Source organism: Aedes aegypti, chromosome 2 (assembly GCF_002204515.2).
Source record: "Aedes aegypti strain LVP_AGWG chromosome 2, AaegL5.0 Primary Assembly, whole genome shotgun sequence".
NCBI classification, from domain to species: Eukaryota; Metazoa; Arthropoda; class Insecta; order Diptera; family Culicidae; genus Aedes; species Aedes aegypti.
The window spans coordinates 227,759,459-227,785,639 of NC_035108.1; the positions used below are offsets into that span (position 1 = coordinate 227,759,459).

At 38.6% G+C, this 26,181-nt stretch overlaps 2 protein-coding genes across 2 annotated transcripts in view; one reads left to right on the plus strand and one right to left on the minus strand.

Annotated features, from left to right (window-relative positions):
* Positions 1 to 1,648: 1,648 nt before the first annotated feature.
* LOC5572050 (suppressor of cytokine signaling 6) lies at positions 1,649 to 8,481 on the plus strand. Its single transcript, XM_001660106.2, has 2 exons — positions 1,649 to 2,410; positions 6,954 to 8,481. Exons 1-2 carry the CDS (start codon positions 1,758 to 1,760, stop codon positions 7,237 to 7,239), a joined length of 939 nt encoding a protein of 312 aa, XP_001660156.2. The 5' UTR covers positions 1,649 to 1,757; the 3' UTR covers positions 7,240 to 8,481.
* Positions 8,482 to 21,251: 12,770 nt separating this feature from the next.
* LOC5572051 (ubiquinone biosynthesis protein COQ9, mitochondrial) overlaps positions 21,252 to 26,181 on the minus strand; it is a 38,062-nt gene continuing 33,132 nt past the window's right edge. The window contains exons 4-5 of the mRNA XM_021844265.1: positions 21,424 to 21,633; positions 21,252 to 21,366 (exon numbers count right to left, since the gene is read on the minus strand). Coding sequence (XP_021699957.1) covers positions 21,328 to 21,366; positions 21,424 to 21,633 — 249 coding nt within the window. The 3' untranslated portion in view covers positions 21,252 to 21,327. The remainder of the gene's footprint in view (positions 21,367 to 21,423; positions 21,634 to 26,181) is intronic.

Below are 26,181 nucleotides of genomic sequence, written 5' to 3' on the forward strand. Positions count from 1 at the left end.
TGGGTGAACCAACGTGCGAAGTCCGATTTTTGACCAACTTCGCCGCGTCGCGAGTCGCTTCGCTATAGTGCGCATCTATGCCCTCCGCCGTGTGCATTATGCGCACTATTGAGAATCGACTCGCGACACGGCGAAGTTGGTCAAAAATCGAACTTCGCACGTTGGTTCACCCATTTTTAGTCGCGAAGCAGTATATATGGAGTTGACATTCACTGCTGGAATTGTGGACATTTTTTTTTATATGGAGTTTCAAGGTTAGGTCAGGCGTGCAACGATCTATAGGCGATTACTTTTCTGTTGAAGTGCATACTTCGCTTTATGAGTAAACAGTTTACCTATTTATGAGTAAATCAGTTTACCAATTAGGAGAAGCCAGGCCCATGGCACGGGACGACTTTTAGCGTAGTCAACATCTCCATGTGTTTATTCATTTTCGTATAATTTGAATCGAGAGTGCAATCAGAATGCGAAGTTTTGTTTAATGTTTATGATCCATAATCGAGCAAGTGTCGCAATCAAATCACTGATTGCTTGCTTGGAGGCTTGCAGGATGCCTTTTAATCACAGACAAACAGACGTCACACTCTCATCGATGTCCATCGACCAACTTTTTAACGATCGATTCGAATATCTGGTAGGTGGTCAATCGACCACCCGCAGCGCTCGCGTCGTTTTTGTTCGTGTTTGACGTTTACACACTACCGCCACCTGTTGGTCCATCGGCCAACTACAGTGTTTTTAGCATTGGGCGTACATGTTTTCGCGACTATGATTTTGATCACAATTTGTTCTAAGTGTTACGTCTGTTTCTCTGTGTTTTAATGTTTGCTCTCCTTCCAAAACCATCGATATGTTGAATGTGCTTCAACTTTTCGGCACATTATCAACTGATTTAACAATATCAAAAAATGATAATCAAACCATAGCAAACAATTAAACAAAACAATGGTCTTTATTTTCACAGTTCTTACAATGACAGTGGGCGATATTCACTTATCGCCCGGGACATCCTGGCTACGAAGAACACTGTGTATCGATATATGATTGTCATGGGCCTGGGAGAAGCAGCTTAACTCCAGAGTCTATGAATGGAGAGTTGCGCAAAGAGAACTGGCAACAAGATCCCCAATCACAAATCATTTCATTATTCTGGCCACCTATTTTACTGTGTGCGCTTTCCAGTGACTTCACTCAAATGCACTCTCAATTCGAATGTTTTTTTTTTACAAAGTCGCAATGAACGTAATTGAAATGGATCTCTGGTTTTGTAATTATAAAGTAATAACAATGAAATATTTAATAGAGAATTTCAACAACACATACGACATACATCATGTACTCAAAATTTTAATCAACTAAAAAAACAATGAATTTCTCTTAGCCGTTGGGACCGCAGCAATATTTTTTTTTATTTCGTCACGATAACAATACTTCTCTCACCCATAAACGTGTTTGTTTATTTTGCTCGATAGGTTGACGATTTGACGGTTCAGTAGGTAGACTTGGTTTCAGTCTTCGCGCAACTCTCCATTCATCAACTCTGCTTAACTCATATATGAGTAAAGCGATCTTTACCCATAAAATGAGTGTGTGCACTTTTTGGTGATTATGGGTAAACTTTACCCATATATGGGTAGACTGACCTTAGCGTGTATATAATAATTTTGTTTCACAGTGCAGAGCCCAAAATATAAACAATAAAGGGATGAAGTGATCTTGTTCTGCAAAATTTGGAAACATTTAATATTGTGTCTAAAATGGACAAGGAAAGTGAGATTTTTTACAGATTCAAGTGGCTCATGTCCCTCTCAAGAAAACGTTCTTCTGAAGCAGAAGAATCTTCCAAAGAGGGTAGTAATGCACCATCAGTGAAAATGACACACCAAGGGAATGGAATGTTTTTTACTCTCCGTAAACGATTTCAAAATTTGACTTCAACAAAAGTAGAAGCTTGTGAACCGGAGTTTGCTTTGGACAGAGGACGACGACCAACTGCTGAGTCTTCAAATAAATGTACCGTAAATGATTTTTCTAGAATTGTCCTGGAGCGACATTGCGAGAATCCCATCACTTTCTCCTCACCCAATGTAAACGTACCTGTGATATCCCAAAGCAATGATGACCCAACTTCGGTACGAGTGCAGGATGCAATTTCTCCTCTGGATCCTTGCTGCACTACCAATCCGGATAATCTCGAAACTATGATGAACAATGTGAGAACAGACCTCTTACGGTACGGATGGTATTGGGGAAAACTGACCCGATCCGCTGCACAAAAGCGTCTCGCTCGTCAAGACAATGGAACTTTTCTAGTGCGCGATTCGGAAACCGAAAAACACCAGTTTGCCATCAGCTTTCGAAGCTCCGGAATAACACTACACTGTAGGATCGATTATAAAGATAAAAATTGGTGAGTAAACCTAATATTTTTGACCCTCGGCATTCACATTCGATTGAAGATATAGCCTAATGTACTGTTAGTTCTATAAGGACTGTTCATTTCTAAGTTGGACACCTTGTGCATATAAATAGCATGCTTTTTTTAGAGTGCCTAAAACCTGGGAATTTTATTTCAACATAGAAAAAACCCTTGAAATTCTCGAGGAATTTCTGCCACAATCAAGGACATTTTTATGAATTAGTAATACATTGCAGAATATGTATGTCCTTTTTGTAAAAAAAAAAAATATTGGGTATTTCGTTCACCACTGGACTGCGCAGTCAGTTTTCATAAGTGCGAGAATGTAAATAAAAGTGCGATCCTGCATCAAATCTTGTTGGTGTCTTCAGCGCACTTATTCTACGATTTATAATGAATGAGTGCGCTGAAGACATCAACAAGATTGGATGCAGAATCGCACTTTTATTTCCCTTCCCTCACTTATAAAAACTAACTGCGGAGTCCAGTGGTGAATGAAATGCGCAATAATAGAAAAAAATTCGACTAGTTCTTTTTTTTTATTTATTTAACATAAAACATGTTTAAACAATGAGGTAGAACTTAAGATTGCCAGGTTGGTAAAGGCAAGTACAGTTCTCAGTTCCAGTTAATTCTTGTTCATGAGCATGGTTGAAAGAGTTACAACATGTTTTCGCCTATTCTACAAAAATAATTGACAAAAAAGCCAAAAAACAACAGGTACGAAAAGTAGGACTTTTCTTATGTAAGCAGGTCTCTTTAGGGCCTTGGTTACTATTTTAATGCATGTCTTTCAAATCTGAGATTTCAAATGCTTTTTTTGTTAAGGTGAAGATGAATCGAAATCAAACCCCAAATTTTCAAGAGCACAAAGCTGGAGAACCGAACACCCGTTTGAGCTGAAAACTTAATCGATTGGTCACCACCTAGGGAGTGCAGACTCGAAGATTTAGGTTGTTCAAATTGAACACAATCTTTTCCACGAGTGCAAACCGTTGTCTCGTAGGAAACCACATTCAAAATTCACACTTAAAATACTAAAATACACAAAGCCCAATCAATTCAATGCAGGAAAGTTTATGGCCGTATGTTAGTTAGAAACATATTTTGAGCAGTTGTACAAGAATTTTGCATAATTTAGACCAAGCACAACAATTTCTTGTCTTTGGACCAAGCGCAACAATTCTTGGTGGTCTTTGTGTAACATAAATTATATAACAATTTTAGCGTGTCACGACCGTACATTTCTAGGCATACTCTGATCATTTTTATGAAAATTTTTGTTTGACGGCAGCTTGGCTGCTTGTTGATTTTCTGTTCGCATTCCCCAGGTCACAACTCCCAGGTCACCACCAGCTAATGACCAATCGATTAAGTTTTCAGCTCAAACGGATGTCTGGTTCTTCAGATTTGTGCTCTTGAAAATTTGGGGTTTGGCTTAAATTCATCTTCATCGTAAGGTCTCTAAAGTCTATTCTCTGTTTTAATCAAAATGGTTCTTAAAGTCGCTTTTTTGCCTTTGCTTGTGCCTTGCAGTGAATCCTAGTGCAAAATTCCAGAGCCTCAGAGAAACCCTCAGAGGCTGACTCCGCAGCATCCATCAGGAGTTCGCCGGTTGGACTTTCGAAGTGAAATTTCAAACGAACTACAGTAGAAGCTCGTTATAGCGACTTTTATAGTGACAAAAGCTCTCTACAGCGACATTTTTCGGTCCGTTGAAAAATATTTTAATGTTACAGTCATCTCTCCCTTAGGTACTCGATATTGAAGGGACCTGGGAGGGAGAAACCTAAGACAAGACGTGACAGGTCAAAGTACAAAAACGAAACCAATTGCCTGTTAAAAAAGACCACTTCTCATTGGTCGTTTTGGCAAAAGCCTACTTTCACATCGTTGAGTTGGATTGCAACAGGACACTTTGTTGCTAGCCCGGCCGTGTTGCTAGTCCATAGATTAAAGTCTGCATCAAAAGTTTGGATTTTTTTCATTGAATCATTTTGTTTCAAATCTATTTATATTCGATATTAAGTTCAAAACATGTGTTCATACAATACTAAAACATATAAAAATACCTAATTTAGACCAATATGATGGAAATTGTGTCAATATTCTCCAAAAATCTCGCCAGTTTTGAATTTCAACCTGAGTTTAAAAAAATGAAGCATCCTCTAAGGCAGTAAATGAATGAAGCGTGTAAGAAACAATCAAATTATGCGCCTTGATATTTGAATTTGTTCACAAGATTTGCTTAAAAAGGATACTGGTAACACTGGCTATTGTATCGTTACTTAACACTAAAGTTTTTGAAACTTTAGGTGTTTCTGTTGAAACAAAGTTTGGTAAATATACTTTCATAGCTGCCTATTTGCCTTTTCAATGCTCTGGGCAGCAAGTTAATTCGCTCCAAACTGACTTGTGACAATTGACTCGCAATAAGTCAAATTTGTTTTGGCATTATTGACTTTAATGCCAAACATCGGTCATGGAATAATAAGCATAGTAATTCCAACGGCAGAATTTTTTTGATGAGTGCTCTTCAGGATATTTCTCAAGTCAATACCCTGATAGCCCTACATGTTTTTCTTCTTCTAGAAACCTATCTACGATTGATTTGGTCTTAACCGACTCTAGTCATCTTTGTAGCCAACTGATTACTTATGCTGATTTTGTTTCTGATCATGTCTGTCAAATATCCTATGAAGCGATTCTTAATCCTATCAGCTTCAATTACAATTATTGCAATTGGATTCCAATTCCAAAATTTGAATTTGAATCATTCCTTTAGACGATGGTCTTAAACTTTTGATTCGTCTTCAAAACGTGAGAAGAAGGCAATTTAAACGCATTCGCGATCCTGCTATGAAAATTATATGGCAGGATCTGCAGAAAGAAATTAAAAAAACGATTTTCACAATTAATTAACAAAAATTTTGAAAATAATATTTCTCAATTGGACCCTGGCTCTAAGCCCTTTTGGAAATTATCTAAAATTTAAAAAAAATACCTCAGGAGCCAATACCGGCATTGAAAGAGGAAAACAAATTATTACTAATTGCGAAAAAGCTCAAAAACTTACTATGCAGTTTGGAAGCGCGCACAATTTTAATTTAGGACTTACTAGTCCAATAGAAAATCAAGTTACTCAGGACTTCGAAAATATTCTCAATCAAGAGAACGTCTTTGAAAATTAATTGAAAGAAGTGAGAAGTATTATTAAAAACTATCAGGATACATCCCAATGGGGTTGTCGGTTGTACGAACTAGTGACGTAGGACCACGATGGTTTGTGTAACTGAATTTGATGTCGTTCTTGTTGTTCGTTATGCCTTCATGCTGTATAAACATTACAATTTGATCTATCATTCGTCATATTTATCAATGAGAATATCCACATCTGAAGGAGCATTTTGAATTCATAATAATAATCTCCTTGGAAATATCCCTGGGCTTGGTACTATATTTTCCAGGGAGCGATGATTTTAGATGTTTGATCGTTGTATTTTGTAGTGTTAATTAGAGGTTGCATAAACTTCAAAACAATGTCAAAGTTTTTATTACAATCAGATTTTTTTTTGTGTTCTGATTTAGTGATCCGTTTCAAACTACTGCATAATACGGGTATCATTTATTGAAATCATTCATATTCATGACAAATGAAATTTTTGTATGAAGCTGTGAAATTGATTTAGAAATATATGTAAGATGTCATAAATAAAGTCAGAAATATTTCTCTTTTAACTCTTTTCCACTAATTTGATGGCCCTGAAAACGGCCGATGGCTTTGTTAGCTTCGATGCTGTTACAGATATATAGCACTGTGAGATGTTATCAGTTTATTGCCATGGCCAAACGGAAAAATCCTCAACAAAAATGTACAAACTTGAGCAAGTTTTCTGCTTATATGACGAACCAGCAGAATGTTTCGTAGAGTGGCTGGTGCACAGTACTCAGCAGCAGTGAATCACAGGGCTGGAATCGAAATCTGGAAACGACAGCCGACATCGCAGTTGTATTTTCCGACAATGTGTTTCTCGTTCACCTGCAGGGAGGACCCGTTCCGTTCGTTTAGGGCTGCGATGGTGGCCACAACCATCTCATTCTCCTGTGAACTGCTTCCTCTTCTTCTTCTTGGCGGCGGCAGCGGTGAGGGCTTTGGCTTCGGACCGCATCTTTTCTCGGCCGGTCGACGGTCAGTTTGATTTGAGCGAAGCAAGACAAATGGGAGGGGTCTTTCTGCTGAGATGCGATTCAAGCGGAGAGTGGGGAGAGTTCGCTCAATCCGATTAGATTAAATAAAGATCAATCGAAAACTAGCTGTGAGACTAGGAAGAGTCAAGTTATCACAAGTGTTTTTATTATCAAGTGAAAGAAGGTTTATGAGGTTCGCTATAGCGTTTGTCAACCTCGGAAACCTAAGTCCGCCTTGTACAGTAAATTAACATATATCAATATGATGCTTTACGTATATTGTAGTTCGCATATAGCTATTTTATATTAGAGTATTAATCCATTTTTTTGTTTCCTAATTTTACAGGTCATTTTCGGGATTAACAGCACCAACACACTATGCGACGATGATTGAGCTAATAGAAGATTCTATGAAAAAGTCGGAACTGGACGTCATTGGATTTGGGAAGCAAACATGTCCTTTAACACCTCCATTTCCCGTACGATTAAGTAAGCCAATTAATCGTTTCTTCGAAGTAGCAACCCTTCAACATATGTGCAAATTCATTATACGACAGCGAGTAGATATAAAGGATATTCGATATTTACCTCTACCTAGTAAACTCCAAAAATATATTGAGGAGAACGTATAAATTCGAGCGCTTCAGTACTGTCTGTGTGCGCACCTGACTGGGCAAAAAGGATAATGCACAAATTATCTCATCTTGTAGCGTTCTCTGCTTAGGTCCTCTAAAAAATGTGAGGAATGCATTGAGGTGGCTCATTTTCATATGAAAAAATCAAAGGGTAAAATCTTATGTTACAGTCCACAAATTTGTTCATTCGATCTCGCAGAAGGTACTCTAAAAGTTAGAGGGGAATCCATCAAGTTTAGCGGCTCAAGAAGTATGGAGAAAGTCGATCAAATATGCGGACACGGTTGAATCATTTATCGTAAAGCTATTTGATTGGTCATTGACGTAAAGGATATTTGGCATTATATTTTTTCATCATGAGTAGGCATCTTTTGCAATAAGAATACAATTCTGGTTATGCCAAATGGCCCGCTTCCATACGGGAAAAATTGTTTCTATTACATTTCCGGCCATATGTGACGCTGTAGTTGATAACATTCTTTCGGTTTTAATTTGAAGGTTCTACAATCAATGGATAGAAGCCTTTTCGCTTAGAAACAAAACATGTTATAGGTAATTAGGGAAACTGAAATAATAAACGGCTTTTTATTATTTTTTTTTTGTTTATTGCAGTCTTCTTCTTATTGAGAATTTTTAAAGTCACTAACGAAAAAAAATCACATATAATTGTAACATTAGTATATAGTTACGATATTTTCATAAATACATAGAGGATGTCCCCGAAAGTAGCACGACTTTACCATACTGACATTTCGAGACTAGTGCAGATAAAAAACTGATTTTCACACATTTTATTCTTGCACTTAATAAGAGAATATAGGAAGTGATGATTATATGATAAATCAACGATGCTGTTAGAAATGCCATACAATGCTAAGTACTATGATGTTATTACGGTCCGACAGCGCTGCAGCGGCGTCCACGGGTAAATTCTCAAATTTCATGTGATTATGTAGTATAAATTTTGTGAACCAAATGAAGTTTTCTACAATACCGCTAGATTTAGATCATGAGAGATAAATCAGGAAAAAATATTCAATAAACCCATTCAACAAACAGATTTTTTTCGCAACCAGTTTATTGATAGTCTTACTTTTCTGGAAGCTGCTCTTATCAGTTTTGCACAAATCACGTTAAATCTGAGCGAATTTGTTGTACGAAATTTGTGCTAGCTAGGTCATAAAGAATGTACCATAAACTTTTGAAAAAATATATGCATCAATTCCGATGCGATAAATGCCCTGGCCACGATCACAGGGTTTGACGGTGCCAAAGTAGAAGGTGCATCATAATAATACCCGTCTGTGAAACATATCACCTTCCCAATACTTTGGCACACCTCTAACGGTTCATGATCTATCATGAAACGGCTGCATTCAGGCGGAGGATCTGTTAATATGTTTCGGCATATTATCAGGTCCTCTTCGAACGGAGGGACCGCCAGGGCTCATTAGTTACTTATGAACCAGTGCTGGTTGTTGATGGTTCAGTTCGTTTACCACGAGCTGTAGCATCCTTTGTACTAATCAGTAATGGTTGTTAAGTTTCGAAGCTAACGTGTGATCAATCTTTTTATAATGCAACATAATAATGGGTGTTTGGTGGAACTGCGCGTAACACTCGTTGTTATTAAATTTAGTGGTTGTGAGGGTGCTAATAGTAATTTTATAATAAAATCTATGGTGATGAAAATTTGAAAATGAAATTAAAAGTGACTCTGATAGTCTTATTAAAAATATAATAATGATGATGTGAACTCTACTAATTTGATAAAGGCCATAATACATTTTGCAATCATTTCTCTGAATATAAACATTATTGCCTAGTTCTTCAAACATGCATGATAAAAGTGTTAATAATGACAGCGAGTGCAGAAGAATGGATCGAAGTGAATTTGTTTTACTGTAACTTTGTTGATAGTGCTAAATTGTAGTTTGAATAGTAATGACTCTACAGCAACAAAAATAATGAAACATTTAAATTGAATATCTTTTAATTATTTAGTAATGCTAACAGATGGTAAATGGTAATAACAATGAATTTATATGAAAATGGTGTGATGGGAAAAGTGATATAATGGAAAGTATATCTGAAGTGTATTACGAAAGTAGATGAGTGATAATCGGTGATAAACGTGATAGTGTCGAACATAAAAGTGACGATAGTGAGTGATGAAATGAAATGGGGAGTGAGGACCTTTTAATAAAACTATTTCGTTCTTCACTTTAACCACTCTAGTAGCATTTCAGGCCTTATCATAGTTTGATAGTAGTCTAAACTACTAGACTGCAAAACTACGGTAAGGGCTGATTGCTGCTAGGGTACACAGTGACCATTTGAGCAACATTGCTTAGGAACGTCTGTGTGATGAACGCAATAGAGGCTTATAAAAGCAAATGCTGGGAAGGAGCTTAGGGCAGATTAAGAGTGCAAGTACTACCCCTACCGCTACCGAAAAAAAAAAAAAATCAATTCCGATGCGATAAATGAACAAACTCTTACTTATTTTATTATAAACTTAAGTATATGAAATTTCCCTGGCCACGATCACAGGGTTTGACGGTGCCAAAGTAGAAGGTGCACCATAATAATACCCGTCTGTGAAACATATCACCTTCCCAATACTTTGGCACACCTCTAACGGTTCATGATTTATCATGAAACGGCTGCATTCAGGCGGAGGATCTGTTAATATGTTTCGGCATATTATCAGGTCCTCTTCGAACGGATGGACCGCCAGGGCTCATTAGTTACTTATAAACCAGTGCTGGTTGTTGATGGTTCAGTTCGTTTACCACGAGCTGTAGCATCCTTTGTACTAATCAGTAATGGTTGTTAAGTTTCGAAGCTAACGTGTGATCAATCGTTTTATAATACAACATAAGAATGGGTGTTTGGTGGAACTGCGCGTAACACTCGTTGTTATTAAATTTAGTGATTGTGAGGGTGCTAATAGTGATTTTATAATAAAATCTATGGTGATGAAAATTTGAAAATGAAATTGGAAGTGATTCTGATAGTTTTGTTTATTTTTAACAAATAATGATTATGTATTTAATGTTGTGAACTCCACTAATTTAATAAAGGCCATAATACATTTTGCAATCATTTTTCTGAATATAAACATTATTGCCTAGTTCTTCAAACATGCATGATAAAAGTGTTAATAATGACAGCGAGTGCAGAAGAATGGATCGAAGTGATTTCGTTTTACTGTAACTTTCTTGATAGTGCTAAATTGTAACCAGTGTTGACCAGACTCATTTCCCCGAAATTCGAATTGTGAAGCCATGAACTGTTATAAGTGTGCGTTGTATTCCTGAGATGGAGGGGGAGGTGGTTGGGCTTGAGTGTTGCACATGGGATCCGACAGTTTCGATCTCGGTGGGCCGCAATTCAAGTTTCGGTGAAATGATTCGCACTCACTCACTCACTCATTTCATTTCACCGAAACTTGAATTGTGGCTCTCTGGGATCAAAATTGATCGATTTTGTGTGCAGTACTCAAGCTTAACCATCTGCTTTTCTATCTTAGGAGGATAGAGCATGGTTGTAGTAGTTCGTGGCTTCGTAATTCGGAAAATGTTATTTTCGGGGAAATGAGTCTTAGCAACACTGATTGTAACTCTACAGCAACAAAAATAATGAAACATTTAAATTGAATATCTTTTAATTACTTAGTAATGCTAACGGATTGTAAATGGTATAAACAATGAATTTATATGAAAATGGTGTGATGTGAAAAGTAATATAATGGAAAGTATATCTGAAGTGTATTACGAAAGTTGAGTGATAATCGGTGATATACGTGATAGTGTCGAAAACAAAAGTGACGATAGTGAGTGATGAAATGAAATGGGGAATGAGGACCTTTAAATAAAACTATTTCGTTCTTCACTTTAACCACTCTAGTAGCATTTCAGGCCTTATCATAGTTTGATAGTAGTCTGAACTACTAGACTACAAAACTACGGTAAGGGCTGATTGCTGTTAGGGTACACAGTGACCATTTGAGCAACATTGCTTAGGAACGTCTGTGTGATGAACGCAATAGAGGCTTATAAAAGCAAATGCTGGGAAGGAGCTTAGGGCAGATTAAGAGTGCCAGTACTACCCCTATCGCTACCGACAAAAAAAAAAAAAAAAAAATAAACTTAAGTATATGAAATTTAAATAGAAACAAAAAATCCGATCTCAGCTGTGGTCGATTTTTAAAAGGGTCAAAACCAAGTCCTTGAATATCCATCAAAACATATAAAAATCTAAAACTGTTGTTGCCTATCCCAAAGTATAGATGTTTGACATAAGTAAACTTGAAATGAATAATTCCTATTTATATTGAAAATACTTGAAAAGCTATGATTTCGTGAAAATATCTTATGTGGGGAAAAAAACTAGCGTTTTTTTTTATTTTACCATTTTGTCAAATGTTTCCTAGCAAAGCCAAATAAAATTTCAAACATAAAATCTTGTGAAACAACTTAGATACAATGTACGTGAACTCAACACATCGAAGGATTTTGATAAAAAACATTCATTACTAGTTAAGTTTCAACAAAACACAAAAATAGGGACTGTGATGGCTAGATAAGAATTGATTTTCTAAAATCAAAAAAAAACAAAACAAAATTTTTACAGGCAGCATTTAAAATGCTCCAAGAAAAATTACAAAAATACAGTCAAACCTCCATGAGACAATATCTCAAGACACCATCGACTCATGAAAATATCGAGTCATGTAAACAAATGCCTTGGAAAACTGTTTGAGGGGCCATCATAGTAACCATGAAAATTTGTTTTTAGTATGGTTCCATGAGTCGATATCGAGTTATGGAACATCGACTCATGGAGGTTTCACTGTATAAAAATAAGTATTTGTTTAAAAAAATATTGTGATTTTCGTTATCAAAGTCGTGCCCATACTTTCTGGAACACCCTATACCTACTTCAAGCTCGTTGAGTCCCTCTGATACTTTATGGATTCCGTTCAAATTTTTGGGAGGTCGAATGAACTAATTTGTTGGGTGTAACTTAAGATATTTGTACTTTGATTTGTCTATAGACACCTTAGTTTGCACGCTTTCCATGACCCTCGCACTGTAAAACAACTATCGGATTACAATGATATCGGAAAAAAAACAGATTATTTCAACTTGCACAGGATATGATTTTAACCCATGCATTGCAATTTTCGAAATTGTTCTTTGTGATTTTTTTTTATTTTGCGTCTGTTTTAATGATATATCATTAAATTATAATTTGATTCACTGAGTCACACTTCTACTTTGTGTTCTATAACTTGATATCTCTTTTATCTTCCTAATAGTCAACATCAAGTTATCGAGTTATGAGAGTTTCAAGGGCTATCTCTATTTCCTTCAATTTACTGAAAAAAAAAAACAGCAAGCTGCTGACAACATTTATTAAAAAACTAATGAACTCGCGCTGGTCCTCTTTTCTATGTTTCTATACTGCCCATAACTGCATAACAGTCACATTCGACATTTTTGACAAATTGGAGTTAATACCGTGGAGAGTCATCAAATGATGAATACTTTCGATCAACTAACTAAAATCTGTGGGATTGTTCTAGAAAATTCGAAAAGAATACCAAGTTGTTTTGTCACATTGGTAATTATAACCGCATAACAGTCACATTGAGATTATAAATGAGCCTCGTAATGGGATAATAATGAAATTTCTATCAGAATTATTTTCTGACTATTCACCTAGTATGCGATATGAGTTGTACAAAATATCAGCCTCAAATATGCACTTATGAGTACGTGGTAATTTTTAGAAATTTTGTTTTCCTCTCATACTGTTATAAAATGCACACTTGGTATTCGATTTACTCAATGCCTACTTTTGTCGAATGTTACAAATATGCAGTTATGGGCAGTATAGGAGATGTACATATTGATTTCCTCATGACGTTTTCGTGGAATAAACTATTGTACATTCTGGGATTTATTAAAAAATATACGCCAAGTCAAAGCCCAAGTATAGCATGGCGCGCGCGCGGTTTAGGGTAAACAAATATAATTCTAAATATCTGTAAAAATAGAATATACACTGCTCACACTATTATAGGTCACCTAGTAACATGTATTAGTCACTGTTCTACGTGTAAGTTAAATTGAAGTGATTAATAAACTTTGATGATTTAAAATAAAGGGTAACCAATGTAAAGATGTTTGTTGAGCAATATGATAAATAAACAATACTTTAAAAAATCAAAGTCCTTGTTTTTTACATGTACCGTAAAGTACCCATATTTCGCTCACTGACATTTTAAACATGTTCTGCGAAAGAAATTTTTTCAGTCACTATTTTGAAAAATTCTACTATCAGCCATAATAACATAATATACAATTATATAGTCCAATATGCATACACAAGTATGAATAAAATGACAGTGAGCGAAATGAGGAGCGTGTGCGAAATATGGTAGCATCACGGTACTTTTTCACCAAACCACACCCCACCGAGACGTTTTTCAGAAACCAAAATAATTGAAAAATCCAAAAATTACTATGCAATACCTCCCTTTTGGGTAGTAATTTACATAATACATTTATGTCTTAGGGATCTATTTTGTAAATCTAGTGGATTCATGTGACTCGTCTGTAGCAATAGACCATTTCCGTGGATTTTTTTTATTGGCTTATATGCTTTTTGTCAATTTACTGAACAAACTTTCCTAAGGAACCGGTATGTTTTGAAGCCTCTAACTATTGGAAAACAATGAAAAACTGGCGGCACGTTAGTTCACCCCTTGGTCCCCTACAATTTATTTCTCTCCGAATTTTATCTGACCCCTTTTTTCCCTATGATTTTTTCTCCACATCGTGGTGAATATCGATCAGCTGGCTCGGATCAATCATGACAGATCGAAGCACTCATGGGGACGTCGCGGAAAATTCTCCATCTCTGTCTCTCTTCCATTAACCTCAATTGACTGTCCTGCTCTTGACGTTCCTACTGGAATTGTTTATATTTGTTTGTACGGAGTTGACATTCCCTGCGGGAAATGTTGATATTTTTCATATGGAGTTTCAAGGTTATGTTCTATTTGCTCAAAATATGTTGTTTTTTGTCAATCTGATCACAAGCAGCAGCTTCACCAAGAGGAAAGAAGTTTTGGTTTGATGATGGATTCGGATTTCACGACGAAACATTTCACAACCACCATCTCCTTCGCCTGGGGCTGCTGTGATGCACCTTAAATATAAAAAGAGTCCTGCTCCCTTCCGGTTTTATGGTCGATCGGGGAGTGGCAATAAGGATTTCGCCGCGTAGCAGCATACTATTTTTGAAGCTGTTTCACCCTGAGAGTTTTACCCCAACTGGAAATCCGGAAGACTGCAAGAGGTCCTCGATTGGCTTATCCATCATTTTGTTTAGATTCCCCCAGCTTCCATATGTATCAAGTGAGCAGAACAAAATGTCGCGTGGAGAAATCTTCGTCCCTTTTACATTTTGTTGCCGGACACGGGCCGGAGGGGAGCAGAACCCTTTTGTAAACTATCGTGGAGCACCGCAGCGGCACCGGACAGGGAGATGAAGAGGATAGTTGATGTGGTCGTGAAGAATTTCGTGGTGGCGGAGGACCTTCAGATTGGTAGAATGGATTTCGAAAATGACAATTCTATAGGGAGACCTATGAGAGGAATATTAAACCGGGAAGCACTCATGGTTCCGGTAAACAAACGGGGAAGCGGGCTTCACTGTTTTGGCGACCGTTTGACCACATAAATGCATCTGAGCTAACGATAGATTTCTCCGCAATGTTCTGGATTTATTCAGGTGTCGAAGATAATGGATGCGTGTCACTATTTCCTTCTTTTATTTATTCGCTGTGCTTATGCATAGCAAATAGTGACGTCACTATTTGCTCAACATAAGCATAGCGGAAGAATAAAAGAGAAAACTAGTGGCATGCATCCAAGATCTTCGTCACCTGAGTTGATCCAAAATATGGATTTCTCCGATTCTTCCGTGTGTTCGATTTGAAACTGACATTTCATTATATCTACAAACACTCAACGCAGGGGTGAGATTGAAATTTGTGGAAAAATCTCCAATTTGTATACCCACAGGGTTGAAACAACTGTGCCGCACGACAATTTCTACATCAAAAAGTGGTGAATATCCATGTTTTCAAAAAATTATAATAAAATAAGGAGTTCATGTAAATTAGTTCTAAAAGCGTCAATAATCATTAAACATAATCGACTTTCGAAGAAAAATATAAAAATAGGGGGTGAGATCTGACGGAAATGGTCTATTTCAGCGTTACGTAATGAATGGATGCTGCCTTACATCAAAATTAATGATAATTGAATAGTTTCCCAATTCCCCGGATTATGCAATTTCAACGAATGAACTATTTAAAAAAAATCACAATGCATCGATGCACGAGCTCACTATTTGACGTTTGGGCGGCGCCGCTCAAACGTCAGATAGTGAACTCGTGCATCGGTCCATTGTACATTTTGCTAGCGATCTACTCATAAAGCTTGTTTGTTGATGCAATGCAAAATTTGTATTTCTCATTTGAATCGTTTTATTTCTTGACTGAGCTGTAAGCGCCGCACAGAACATGAACATAGGGCAGGGGAAGTTGTTCACCTAGAGTGAATTTATAGCAGAGAAAAAGTAGATTTTGTATCCACTTCTCCAGGCCTATTTATGGGCCCTATTTTATAAGTCGAGTCGATCAAAAACTTCCTCTAAGTTTCACAAACACGTCTGCACTAGGGCACTTATACAATAGACCATTTCTGTGAAGGAACCCATATGTTTTGAAGCCCCTAACTATTGAAAAAACAATGAAAAACTGGCGGCACGACAATACGCCCCACGGTCCCCTACAATTTATTTTTCTCCGATTTTCATCCGACCCCTTTTTCTCCTATGATTTTTGTCTCCACGTTGTGGTGAATATTTGATCAGCTGATACGAGTCAATCATGACAGATACCTTTATTTATGTTTTCATCCGCCACTTCCACCCAGCGTGGCTGAAATCAACAAACCCATCCCGGAAACCATCTTGGTACTGCTGCTGGTCGTCAATGTTTTTAACTTTGGTTCCCCCACCGGAATTCGAAGGGTAATTGTGTGCGCAAATAATATTATTGCCCCGTTTTTATTTGTGTCGAGACTGCTCGAGCACTTCCCATCGTCGTAGTTCTACTAATTTAATGGTAGAACAGATCCAGCACGATGAAATCTTTCATGACAACGGGGGGAATCCTTTTCATCTCCATCGCCTGTGGCTGCTGTGGTGCTCCGCTTGCTCCCCAGACAACCAAAATGTACGTATAACGAAATCACCTGGAGGCTTTGTACGTGCAACATTTCACTTACAAGATGTCGCGAAAAGGCCTTCTACGTACAAAAGTGGAGGCGATATGCGTGCATATATTATGTGATGAATAACAACATACAATGCGAGTGTATAAATATTCTACCGAACTAACCTGTGATCTTATGCGACTTAACTTATGATAACAAATGTTGATTTGACAGCTGCTACGGATTGATTCGACTTACTTTGTACGAGTGTACGGGACGGAACAAAATGTACAAATGAACTCAGAAAAGAAGTGTTTTATGCGAGGAAGCTCATCAATCTGACGAGTTTAACCACGGTGTTTTGCGGGTTTGATGTAATTAGTATGAATAAACGAGTTGAAACGTGAACTTTCATGCGATTTCTGGTTATCTGGGTCCTGCTCGGTTTTGTGGTTGGCTGAGTGTTGCGAAGATTTTGCTAACATCCGGAAGATCGCCTTATTCTAAATTGCAAGAGATCCTTGTTTGGCACATCATTCTGTTCGGATTCCTGCAGCTTTCATTGGAACCGAGTAATTCGCGTCTACGAAGGTAATTACCACAGTTGACCCTATGCGTGAAGCTCCGATTATTTTACATGGCAAAGCATAGGAAGTCAATTTTCAAATGCTTCTAAAAAATTCAAAACACTTTTTAATTAAATTCTGTTAAGAGTACGGGGTTAGACTATTGATCAACTATAGAATCAGCAGCATATTGAGAAAAAAATATAAAACTCAAAATTATATGCCCATAATGTAGCCCATCAAAAGTATATCAACATATACTGAAAAGATTTTAAATAACTATTGTAGTTAATTTTATATGAGCATTTGAAATTTCGCTTCCTATACCTTGCCGGGTAAAATTTTCGACGGTTCACGCATCGAGCAAACTTTTCCCAGATGGCAGCACCGTACCTTCGTACACTCGAATTGAAACAGTACGCCGTCGCACGGTGAAATCTTCGTCCCCAGATTGCCGCCGGGCACAGGGCCGAAGGGGAGCAGAACCCTTTTCGAGAACTATCGCGGAACACGGCAGAGGCTTCCGGCAGGAAGATGAAGGGGATATATGTTGTGGTCGTGTAGGATTTTTCGGGGAGATCTACGAGAGTGGTAAAACTGGGAAGTATGTAAAATCCATTGGTCATATGGTTCCGGAACAGTTTGACGACATAAGCAGCAGATATCAAACGGTAATGGCTGGCCGTTCTGAATCTCAGATTTCTCCATTTTGTCGTGTCGTCTCGTGTGCTTGATTTGACATTGACATTTCGTCATATCTACAAACACTCAACGCAGGGGTGAGATTGAAAGTTGTGGGAAAATCTCCACTTTGTTTACCCACAGGGTTGAAACAACTGTGCCGCACTACTCAAAATGTGGTGAATTCTCAAATTTTCAAAAAATTTACAATAAAATCAGGAGTGCATATAAATTAGATCTGAAAGCGTCAATAATCATTAAAAATAATTGTCTTTCGAAGAAATATATAAAAATAGGGGGTAAGGTCTGACGGATATGGTCTATTAAGCGTAATAGCCACTATGAATGAAGAGTTGCGCGAAGAGTGAAACTAATATCGTTTTCGTTTTTAGGAACTGGGTCGGTGATCAACACACAAACAAACCAACGTCAAGCAAATTGTAGTTCGGTCGAACCTGAATCGGGTTAGGGTTGAAACTGTAATTCAGAACGAGTTGCGCCAGTTCCAACCTAGGTTCAAAAACGAATTCGACATAAATCTACCTATCGAACTGTCAAACCGTCTACCTACCGAGCAAGCCAGCAAAACAGATATGGGCTATTGACTGTTAAACGATAAACTTGCGACGATCGACGCGCCACCATATTTCATATAACGGAGGTTATTAGAACTAACTTGGAGGTGATGTTTTGAAGATTATTTGGCAATTTGGAGGTTAAAATCAAATCAAATCTGAAGACGCCAAAATGATTCGATGCAATCCCGCACTTTTATTCGCATTTTCGCACTTATGAAGCCGCACTTCGCAGTCCAGTAGTGAAAGAAATACACAATATCAAATTGGGTAGTATTTCCATATGCATTTTGATTAGTGCAAGTTTCGTTGAGGAAAACAAAAAACAAACTGTGTATGACGAGCGTATGCGAATGTTCGTGAGTTCAAATGTTACTAAGCTCTATAGTGGTTTCTGCGCTCGTGTACTCACATACACGTTACATGTCACCAACACTACTTAAACAGTGCTGGTGGAAAATATAAACAAAGATCAGCTGTTCCCAGCAAAATCAAACGGCAGTATTTTCCACCAGCAACTTTGCGCGTGTGTTCGTGACACCGCTCGGCGAGAGCTCAATTTCCGAAGACAAAGAAGAACAATCATTCAAAGAAGTCTCTTCGCGCAATTCTTTGTATGAACCAATGCACGAGTTTACTAGTTGACAGTTGACGTTTTAGCGGTGCTGTGTTATTGCGGTTCTTTAGAAAATTTTCCGTTTTGCGGTAGCCGCGAAGTTCTACCGCAGCTGTCAAAGTTCTACCGCAGGCTTGAGAATCATTGTATCATTGAACAAAACCATCTAATCAAAATATGCTAGTAGAGTCCAAAGCTTTGAAAAAAAAACAGAAAACAACAGTCATCAGCGTGGTAGGTTCAAGGTGTCTTCGCAACCGATCGATGATGCTTTGGCAAAATCAGTAATTTGACTGCTGCGGTAGCTTTCTATTCAATCGTAGAACGGAAAGTTGTCTCTAAAATTGCAATATTTATGTGACCATGGCAACGAGTGAATTTGACACCGTTAAGCATAGCATGGCATAGCATAGTCTGACTGTACATGTCAATGGTTGCTACTCCGTGATTGATCGGAACTGGTAAGAATTGCACTGGGATCCAAATGAATAAGGGATGGGAGTTTCCGCTGTGCAATTTTAGCAGATCTAATATTATTGATCAATAACGGCGCCGGCCAAGTCCTTACAGTCAATTGGGATGGGGAAGGAATGTTAGGGTGTAATGATTGTTGCTTCTAGAGACCGAGAATACCTCTGCATCTCCACAATCACCACGGGAAGGGTGTTTATTAGTGAGGGAGGAAATGATCTGGGAGTCACCTCTGGTCGGTGATGCGATCCATGGACAAGGGGGAAATATACGACTTATATTTAAAGCTAGTTTTGTATTTTTCTCTCGAGAAGTTTTTGGTAGAAGCTTCAAAAAATACGCCAACATCTATAATGTCGAACAATTCAAAAGACTTTTTTATTAATGACGAAAACTGAAAATTACATGTATATATTTTAAATTATATGAAACAGGAATAATGCCGACACTTGTAGTGACGAACCATACATAGTTTGTTTGAAAATTACATATGAGTATTACTGTGCATTTTGTCTCGATATGGTAGAAGTTTTAAAAAATACGTCAACATTCACAATGTCGAACAATTCAAAAGATTATTTTTAATAATGTCAAAAAGAGTAAAAATATAAAATATATGTATATTGAAATTGTATAAGGAAAAAGCATAATGCCGACACTTATAGTGACGAACCATACAAAGTTTGTTTTAATATTACATAAAAGTTACGCTTTCAAGAAAAAATGTGTTATCATAAGCATGAAACGAACTCACCAGTTGGTAATCCATCCTCGACTGAACACAAAACCGACACTGACAGCAAAACTTCTTGGCGTCCCGAAAACAAACCGTCTTGCTTGGGCCTTCCCAAATACCTACCCAGCAAGACGCTTCAAAACAAAAAAAAAAAGAAAAAAATATCGGCGACGTAAACACGCGCGAAACCGTGAGCAGAATCCATCGGACGACGCAAAACCGAACTGTCCCGCTTGGGCTTCACGAAGCACTACCCAGCAAGACGCTCCAAAACAGGGAAAAAAAATTCTCCGGCGACGAAAACACGCGCGAAACAGTGAGCAAAATCCATCTGACGACGCGAAACCGAACTGTCCCGCTTGGGCTTCACGAAGCACTACCCAGCAAGACGCTCCAAAACAGGGAAAAAAAAATTCTCCGGCGACGAAAACACGCGCGAAACCGTGAGCAAAATCCATCGGACGACGCGAAACCGAACTGTCCCGCTTGGGCTTCACGAAGCACTCCATGGCAACGAGTGAATTTGACACCGTTAAAACGTCAAATTAGTGAACTCGTGCATTGGTCCATATAGATTCTGATTTATGTGACCATGGAAACGAATGAATTTGGCACCGCTCAAACGTCAAATGGACCAATGCACGGGTTCACTATTTGACGTTTTAGCAGTGCCGTGTTATTCATGTGACCATGGAAACCAGTGAATTCGGCACCGCTCAAATGTCAAATTAGTGAACTCGTGCATCGGTCCATTCGTGAACTCGTGCATCGGTTCATAGAGCGCACGCTCGTGTTCATGTTCATAGGCCAGGAGAGGTGGATGAACTTGTCATTCATTTTCCTGTACATTTTCGTACTAATTCTATTTTTTCTCTGCTATAAATTCACTCAGCGCATGTGTGAACTTCAAACGAATGTTCATTTCGGCGTTTGAGCTTCACTCAACATTCGCACATTGATTGTTTTAACTGTAAAATATTATAGAGCAGCTATCAAAGGACGTAATATTCTTTACATTGAAGGCAAAATTAACGTAGGTATTCCGATTAAAAGAACTCAAAATAGTTTTGGAGGATGGTTCATTTTTAAAACCACCCTAATACCGTTTATTACATAATTACAAACCTTTTCAATCGTATCACCGTCTATCGAAATTCAGCCCAAGTATGTTACGAGCCTAAATAATAAACAAATTTATTTGGAGAGTATTAGTGATTTATTATATTATACTCACTGTAGAAAACGTGGATTCCACGGCGTTCTGAATATGCAGCGTGGCGTGTTCCGACTTGACGAGAAAATCATGCAATACTCTAGCTTCCTCAACCCGTCGATTCAAAAACTTCCAAGTTTTTTCAAAATCCTGTGAATTATCTTGCATCATGTACAACTCCGTTGCTTTATAGATGCTTGCCAAACCAATACGTCGAGTATACCAGTTGAACTGCAAGTTAAGATTATTACATTACCTGTGAATGCTTTCATAATGAAAACAGAAATTGTATCTCATTTGGCCTTAACTCATGTTGCATTTTACCTACTAATTATTTGAAGAGAATTGATAATTACAACTTGACTAATGTAAATAAAAGCTGAACCAGTATGCATTCAATAATTAGGCATGTTACAGCGAAATTCTCTTCCGTTCGCTCTTCAATAAAACTTGAAAACAATGATGCCAGTACCTGTCAACTTTGACCGTTGTTTTCAGATTTCCTGAAGGAGGGAAAGAGAGCGATTTTCTGATGACGTCACCGTGCAGTGGGCAATAGATACATTCAGTAGCGCAACCAGGATTCGGTTGTGAGGGAGGAAGGGATTGTAATGGGTAAATGGAGTAAGTGAGAATAATTTGTATATTTTACTGAATATATGAATTAGCTTTATAAACTCATCTAAACCTAAACCTAGGCCGTTTAGAACATTACGATAGGTAAATGATTCCTGAGATTTTTCAACCATTATTGATTATTGCATAATAGAGCAAAAGATTGGTAACCTGTCAACGATTACTTCGTAGCAAGTTGGCGGCGTGCAATCTTGTTATAATATTTTCAGTTGCGAAGAATAATTTCTAAGTTATCTTCTCTGACAGTTCAAACTGAACTAAAATAAGTGTTCGAATTAACCGAATTAATGTTCGTAGACTAAAAAAATAACTAAATTTAAACACCGTCATTTTTCTAATCACGTGGGGCAAGTGAATAGTTTCTCATTAGAGATTGAATTTGTATTTACTCTTCAGGTAGCTATAAGTAAACAAGGTTTGCAATTATCATTGAAAACACAACGTGCTGATAATTCAAGAAACACATTACTCAAAGCATTAAAAGCTATTAGAAATCATGGAACTTCTTTAAAAGAGGTTGCCAAACATGACGATATTATTATGTCTACTTCGGACAGCCTATTGAAATGAAGACGTTGTTTGTAAAATTCCAATATTAGAAAACGCACGGAAATCCCGTGAAGTGTCTATGTAAAGCTAGCTCAACACATAAAAATTGGGTATGGGTCTATCCACAGATTCTAAATACTTTATTGCATGATTCGTTCCAATAAATGACTTCTCCTGTAGAGTTATCCGACTTTCTTAAAAACAAATAACGAGCGGTGGAAATTCTACAGAGCAGAAATGTAATTGCTGTCCTATGATATGATAACTTTTTTTTGCAATTTCTCATCGTAATAGGCTGTTTTTCATCTCGCCAATCTGTCATGAAACGGCCTACTTTCCTGCACTGATGTATGCAGTGCGGGAATAGTCATTACGCAACTGAAACCAGTGCTATAATGATTCATTACACAACGCTTTCTCATTACGCAACTGTTTTCAGTTGCGTAATGAATCATTACACAACAATTTTTCAGACATGATAAAATGATGGTGAATGCATTCCGATACAATTTATGATACCCTCAAGTGGTCTTCTGAAATTGCAAAAATGTTGTACGTAACTCGTTGCAGAACTCGATTTTTACAGCACTCGTGGTAATTATTCTACTCGGCAAGCCTCGTAAGATAAATTTACGACTCGTGCAGTAAAAATCATAATTCTGCAACTTGTTCCGTAAACTACTATTTTGCAATTTCTAATCGTAATAGGCTGTTTTTCATCACGCCAATCTGTCATTAAACGGCCTACTTTCCTTCACTGAATAATAGTAATAGTCATTACGCTACTGAAATCTATTTAGTTTAGATTTTTTCAGAGTTCAACAACGCCGGCTCGTGTAGCCCGAGCAATTCTACACCTCACAGTTCCGGTGCAATTTACAAGCTTATAAAAAGCTATTTTGGTGGTAGGATTATGATACAGAGAAATAGCAGAAACACGTTTGGATTGTCGCAATTCTGAGAGAAGGGCGCTTAGCTCGGTAGATGATTAGTAACTCGTACTGCTAAAGCTTTTATATTTAGTCAATTGTTACGATACGACTTTAATAGCCTTTAACTTTAAATGAGTTTATGATAATAAATCTTCGAGTTGTTTAGTGGAATACCTATAAGTAAATGAAAGCCGAATCTAGTAGCACCAAAGACGTAATAAAAAACTCCATGTCCCTTGCAGTAGCCCAAAAATTTACAGCACATAAGGTAATAGAGGAAAATCTAGAATGCCGTGAAAAGTGTACTGCGATCTGTAAAACATGGGTACCTTTTGCAGTACCAAGGGACCCAGTTCTAGAAGTGATAGGAAGTGATACCCATTCTGAACCCGACTACTATGCCTCTATTCGTCTCTGGTAGCACCATGAGCCAAGTTGAGGATCAAAGGCCGTTTCTTTCTACGCGCAGCTGGCTGCCCAAGCCATGATGTCAAAATCGTTATCGGAGATCTCAACGCTCAGGTTGGCCAGGAATCTGGACCGATTACAGGGAAGTTCAGCGTTCACCAGCTTACGAACGAAAACGGCCTTAGACTGATTGATTTTGCCACCTCCAAAAACATGGCCATACGTAGTACCTACTTCCAGCACAGCCTCCCGTATCGGTACACCTGGAGATCACCCCAACAAACTGAATCGCAAATCGACCACGTTTTGATTGATGGACATTATCGACGTCAGAACTTATCGCGGCGCAAACATCGATTCTGACCACTACCTTGTGACGGTTAAAGTGCGCCAACGACTCTCCGTTGTGAACAACATTCGGTACCGACGCCCGCCACGGTACAATCTGGAACGACTCAAGCTGCCCGAAGTCGCAACTGATTACGCGCAAAGCCTTGAAGCAGCGTTGCCGGAAAAGGGAGAGCTCACCGAAGCCCCTCTTGAGGACTGCTGGAGTAGTCTCAAAGCAGCCATAAACAACGCAGCGGAAGGTGCCATTGGGTTCGTGGAAGCAAATCGATGGAACGGTTGGTTCGACGAGGAGTGTCAGACGGTTTTGGACGAGAAGAATGCAGCGCGGGCGATGATGCTGCAGCAAGGCACCCGTCAAAACATGGAACGATACAAACAGAAGCGAAGACAGCAAACCCATCTATTCCGGGATAAAAAGCGCCGCCTGGAAGAGTTGGAGTGCGAAGAGATGGAGCAGCTGTATCGTTCTCAAGAAACACGTAAGTTCTACAAGAAACTAAATGCATCTCGCAAAGGCTTTGTGCCGCGAGCCGAAATGTGCCGGGATAAGGATGGAGGTATCTTGACGGACGAACGTGAGGTGATTGAAAGGTGGAAGCAGCACTACGATGAACACCTAAACGGCGCAGAGGAGGAAGATCAAGACAGCAGGAGGAATGGCTTCATCAGTACGGCGGATGAGGGAGACGTTCCAACTCCCACAATAGGTGAAGTTAAGGATGCTATCAAACAGCTCAAGAACAACAAAGCAGCTGGAAAGGATGGCATTGGAGCGGAACTTATTAAAATGGGCCCGGACAGGTTGGCCACTTGTCTGCACCGATTGATAGCCAGGATCTGGGATACAGAACAGCTACCGGAGGAGTGGAAGGAGGGAATAATATACCTAATATACAAAAAGGGTGACAAGTTAGAATGTGAGAACTATCGAGCGATCACCATTCTTAATGCAGCCTATAAAGTGCTTTCCCAGATCATCTTCCGCCGTCTATCGCCACTGGCAAGCAGATTTGTGGGAAGTTATCAAGCCGGATTTGTGGACGGGCGATCCACAACAGACCAAATCTTTATGTTGCGGCAGATCCTCCAAAAGTGTCGCGAATATCAAGTCCCTACGCACCACCTATTCATCGATTTCAAAGCGGCCTATGATACCATCGACCGCGAAGAGCTATGGAAGATTATGGACGAGAATGGTTTTCCCGGGAAACTGACTAGACTGATCAAAGCAACGATGGATAGTGTACAGTGCTGTGTAAAGATATCGGGTGCATTATCGGACCCGTTTGAAACACGCAAAGGACTTCGACAAGGTGATGGTCTTTCCTGCCTCCTGTTCAATATTGCGCTAGAAGGTGTTATGAAACGGGCGGGCTTCAACATGCGGGGAACGATCTTCAATAAATCCAGCCAGTTCATTTGTTTCGCTGACGACGTGGACATTGTCGGAAGAACGTTCCAGGTGGTTGCTGAACAGTATACCAGGCTGAAACGTGTAGCAGATCGGGTTGGATTGAAGGTAAATACGTCGAAGACGAAATATCTGCTGGCTGGAGGAACCGAGCGCGATAGAGCTCGCATAGGCAGACGCGTGACGATCGACGGGGATGAGTTCGAGGTGGTGGACGAATTTGTCTACCTCGGATCATTGATAACGTCGGATAACAACTGCAGCAGAGAAATTCGAAGACGTATCATTGCCGGAAGTCGTGCTTACTATGGACTCCACAAGACCTTGCGGTCTGGTAAACTTCACTTCCGTACTAAGTGTACCATGTACAAGACGCTAATAAGACCGGTAGTCCTCTACGGACATGAGACGTGGACTATGCTGGAAGAGGACCTGCAAGCGCTAGGAGTTACGTGTGCTTAGGACGATCTTCGGCGGAGTATGTGAGAACGG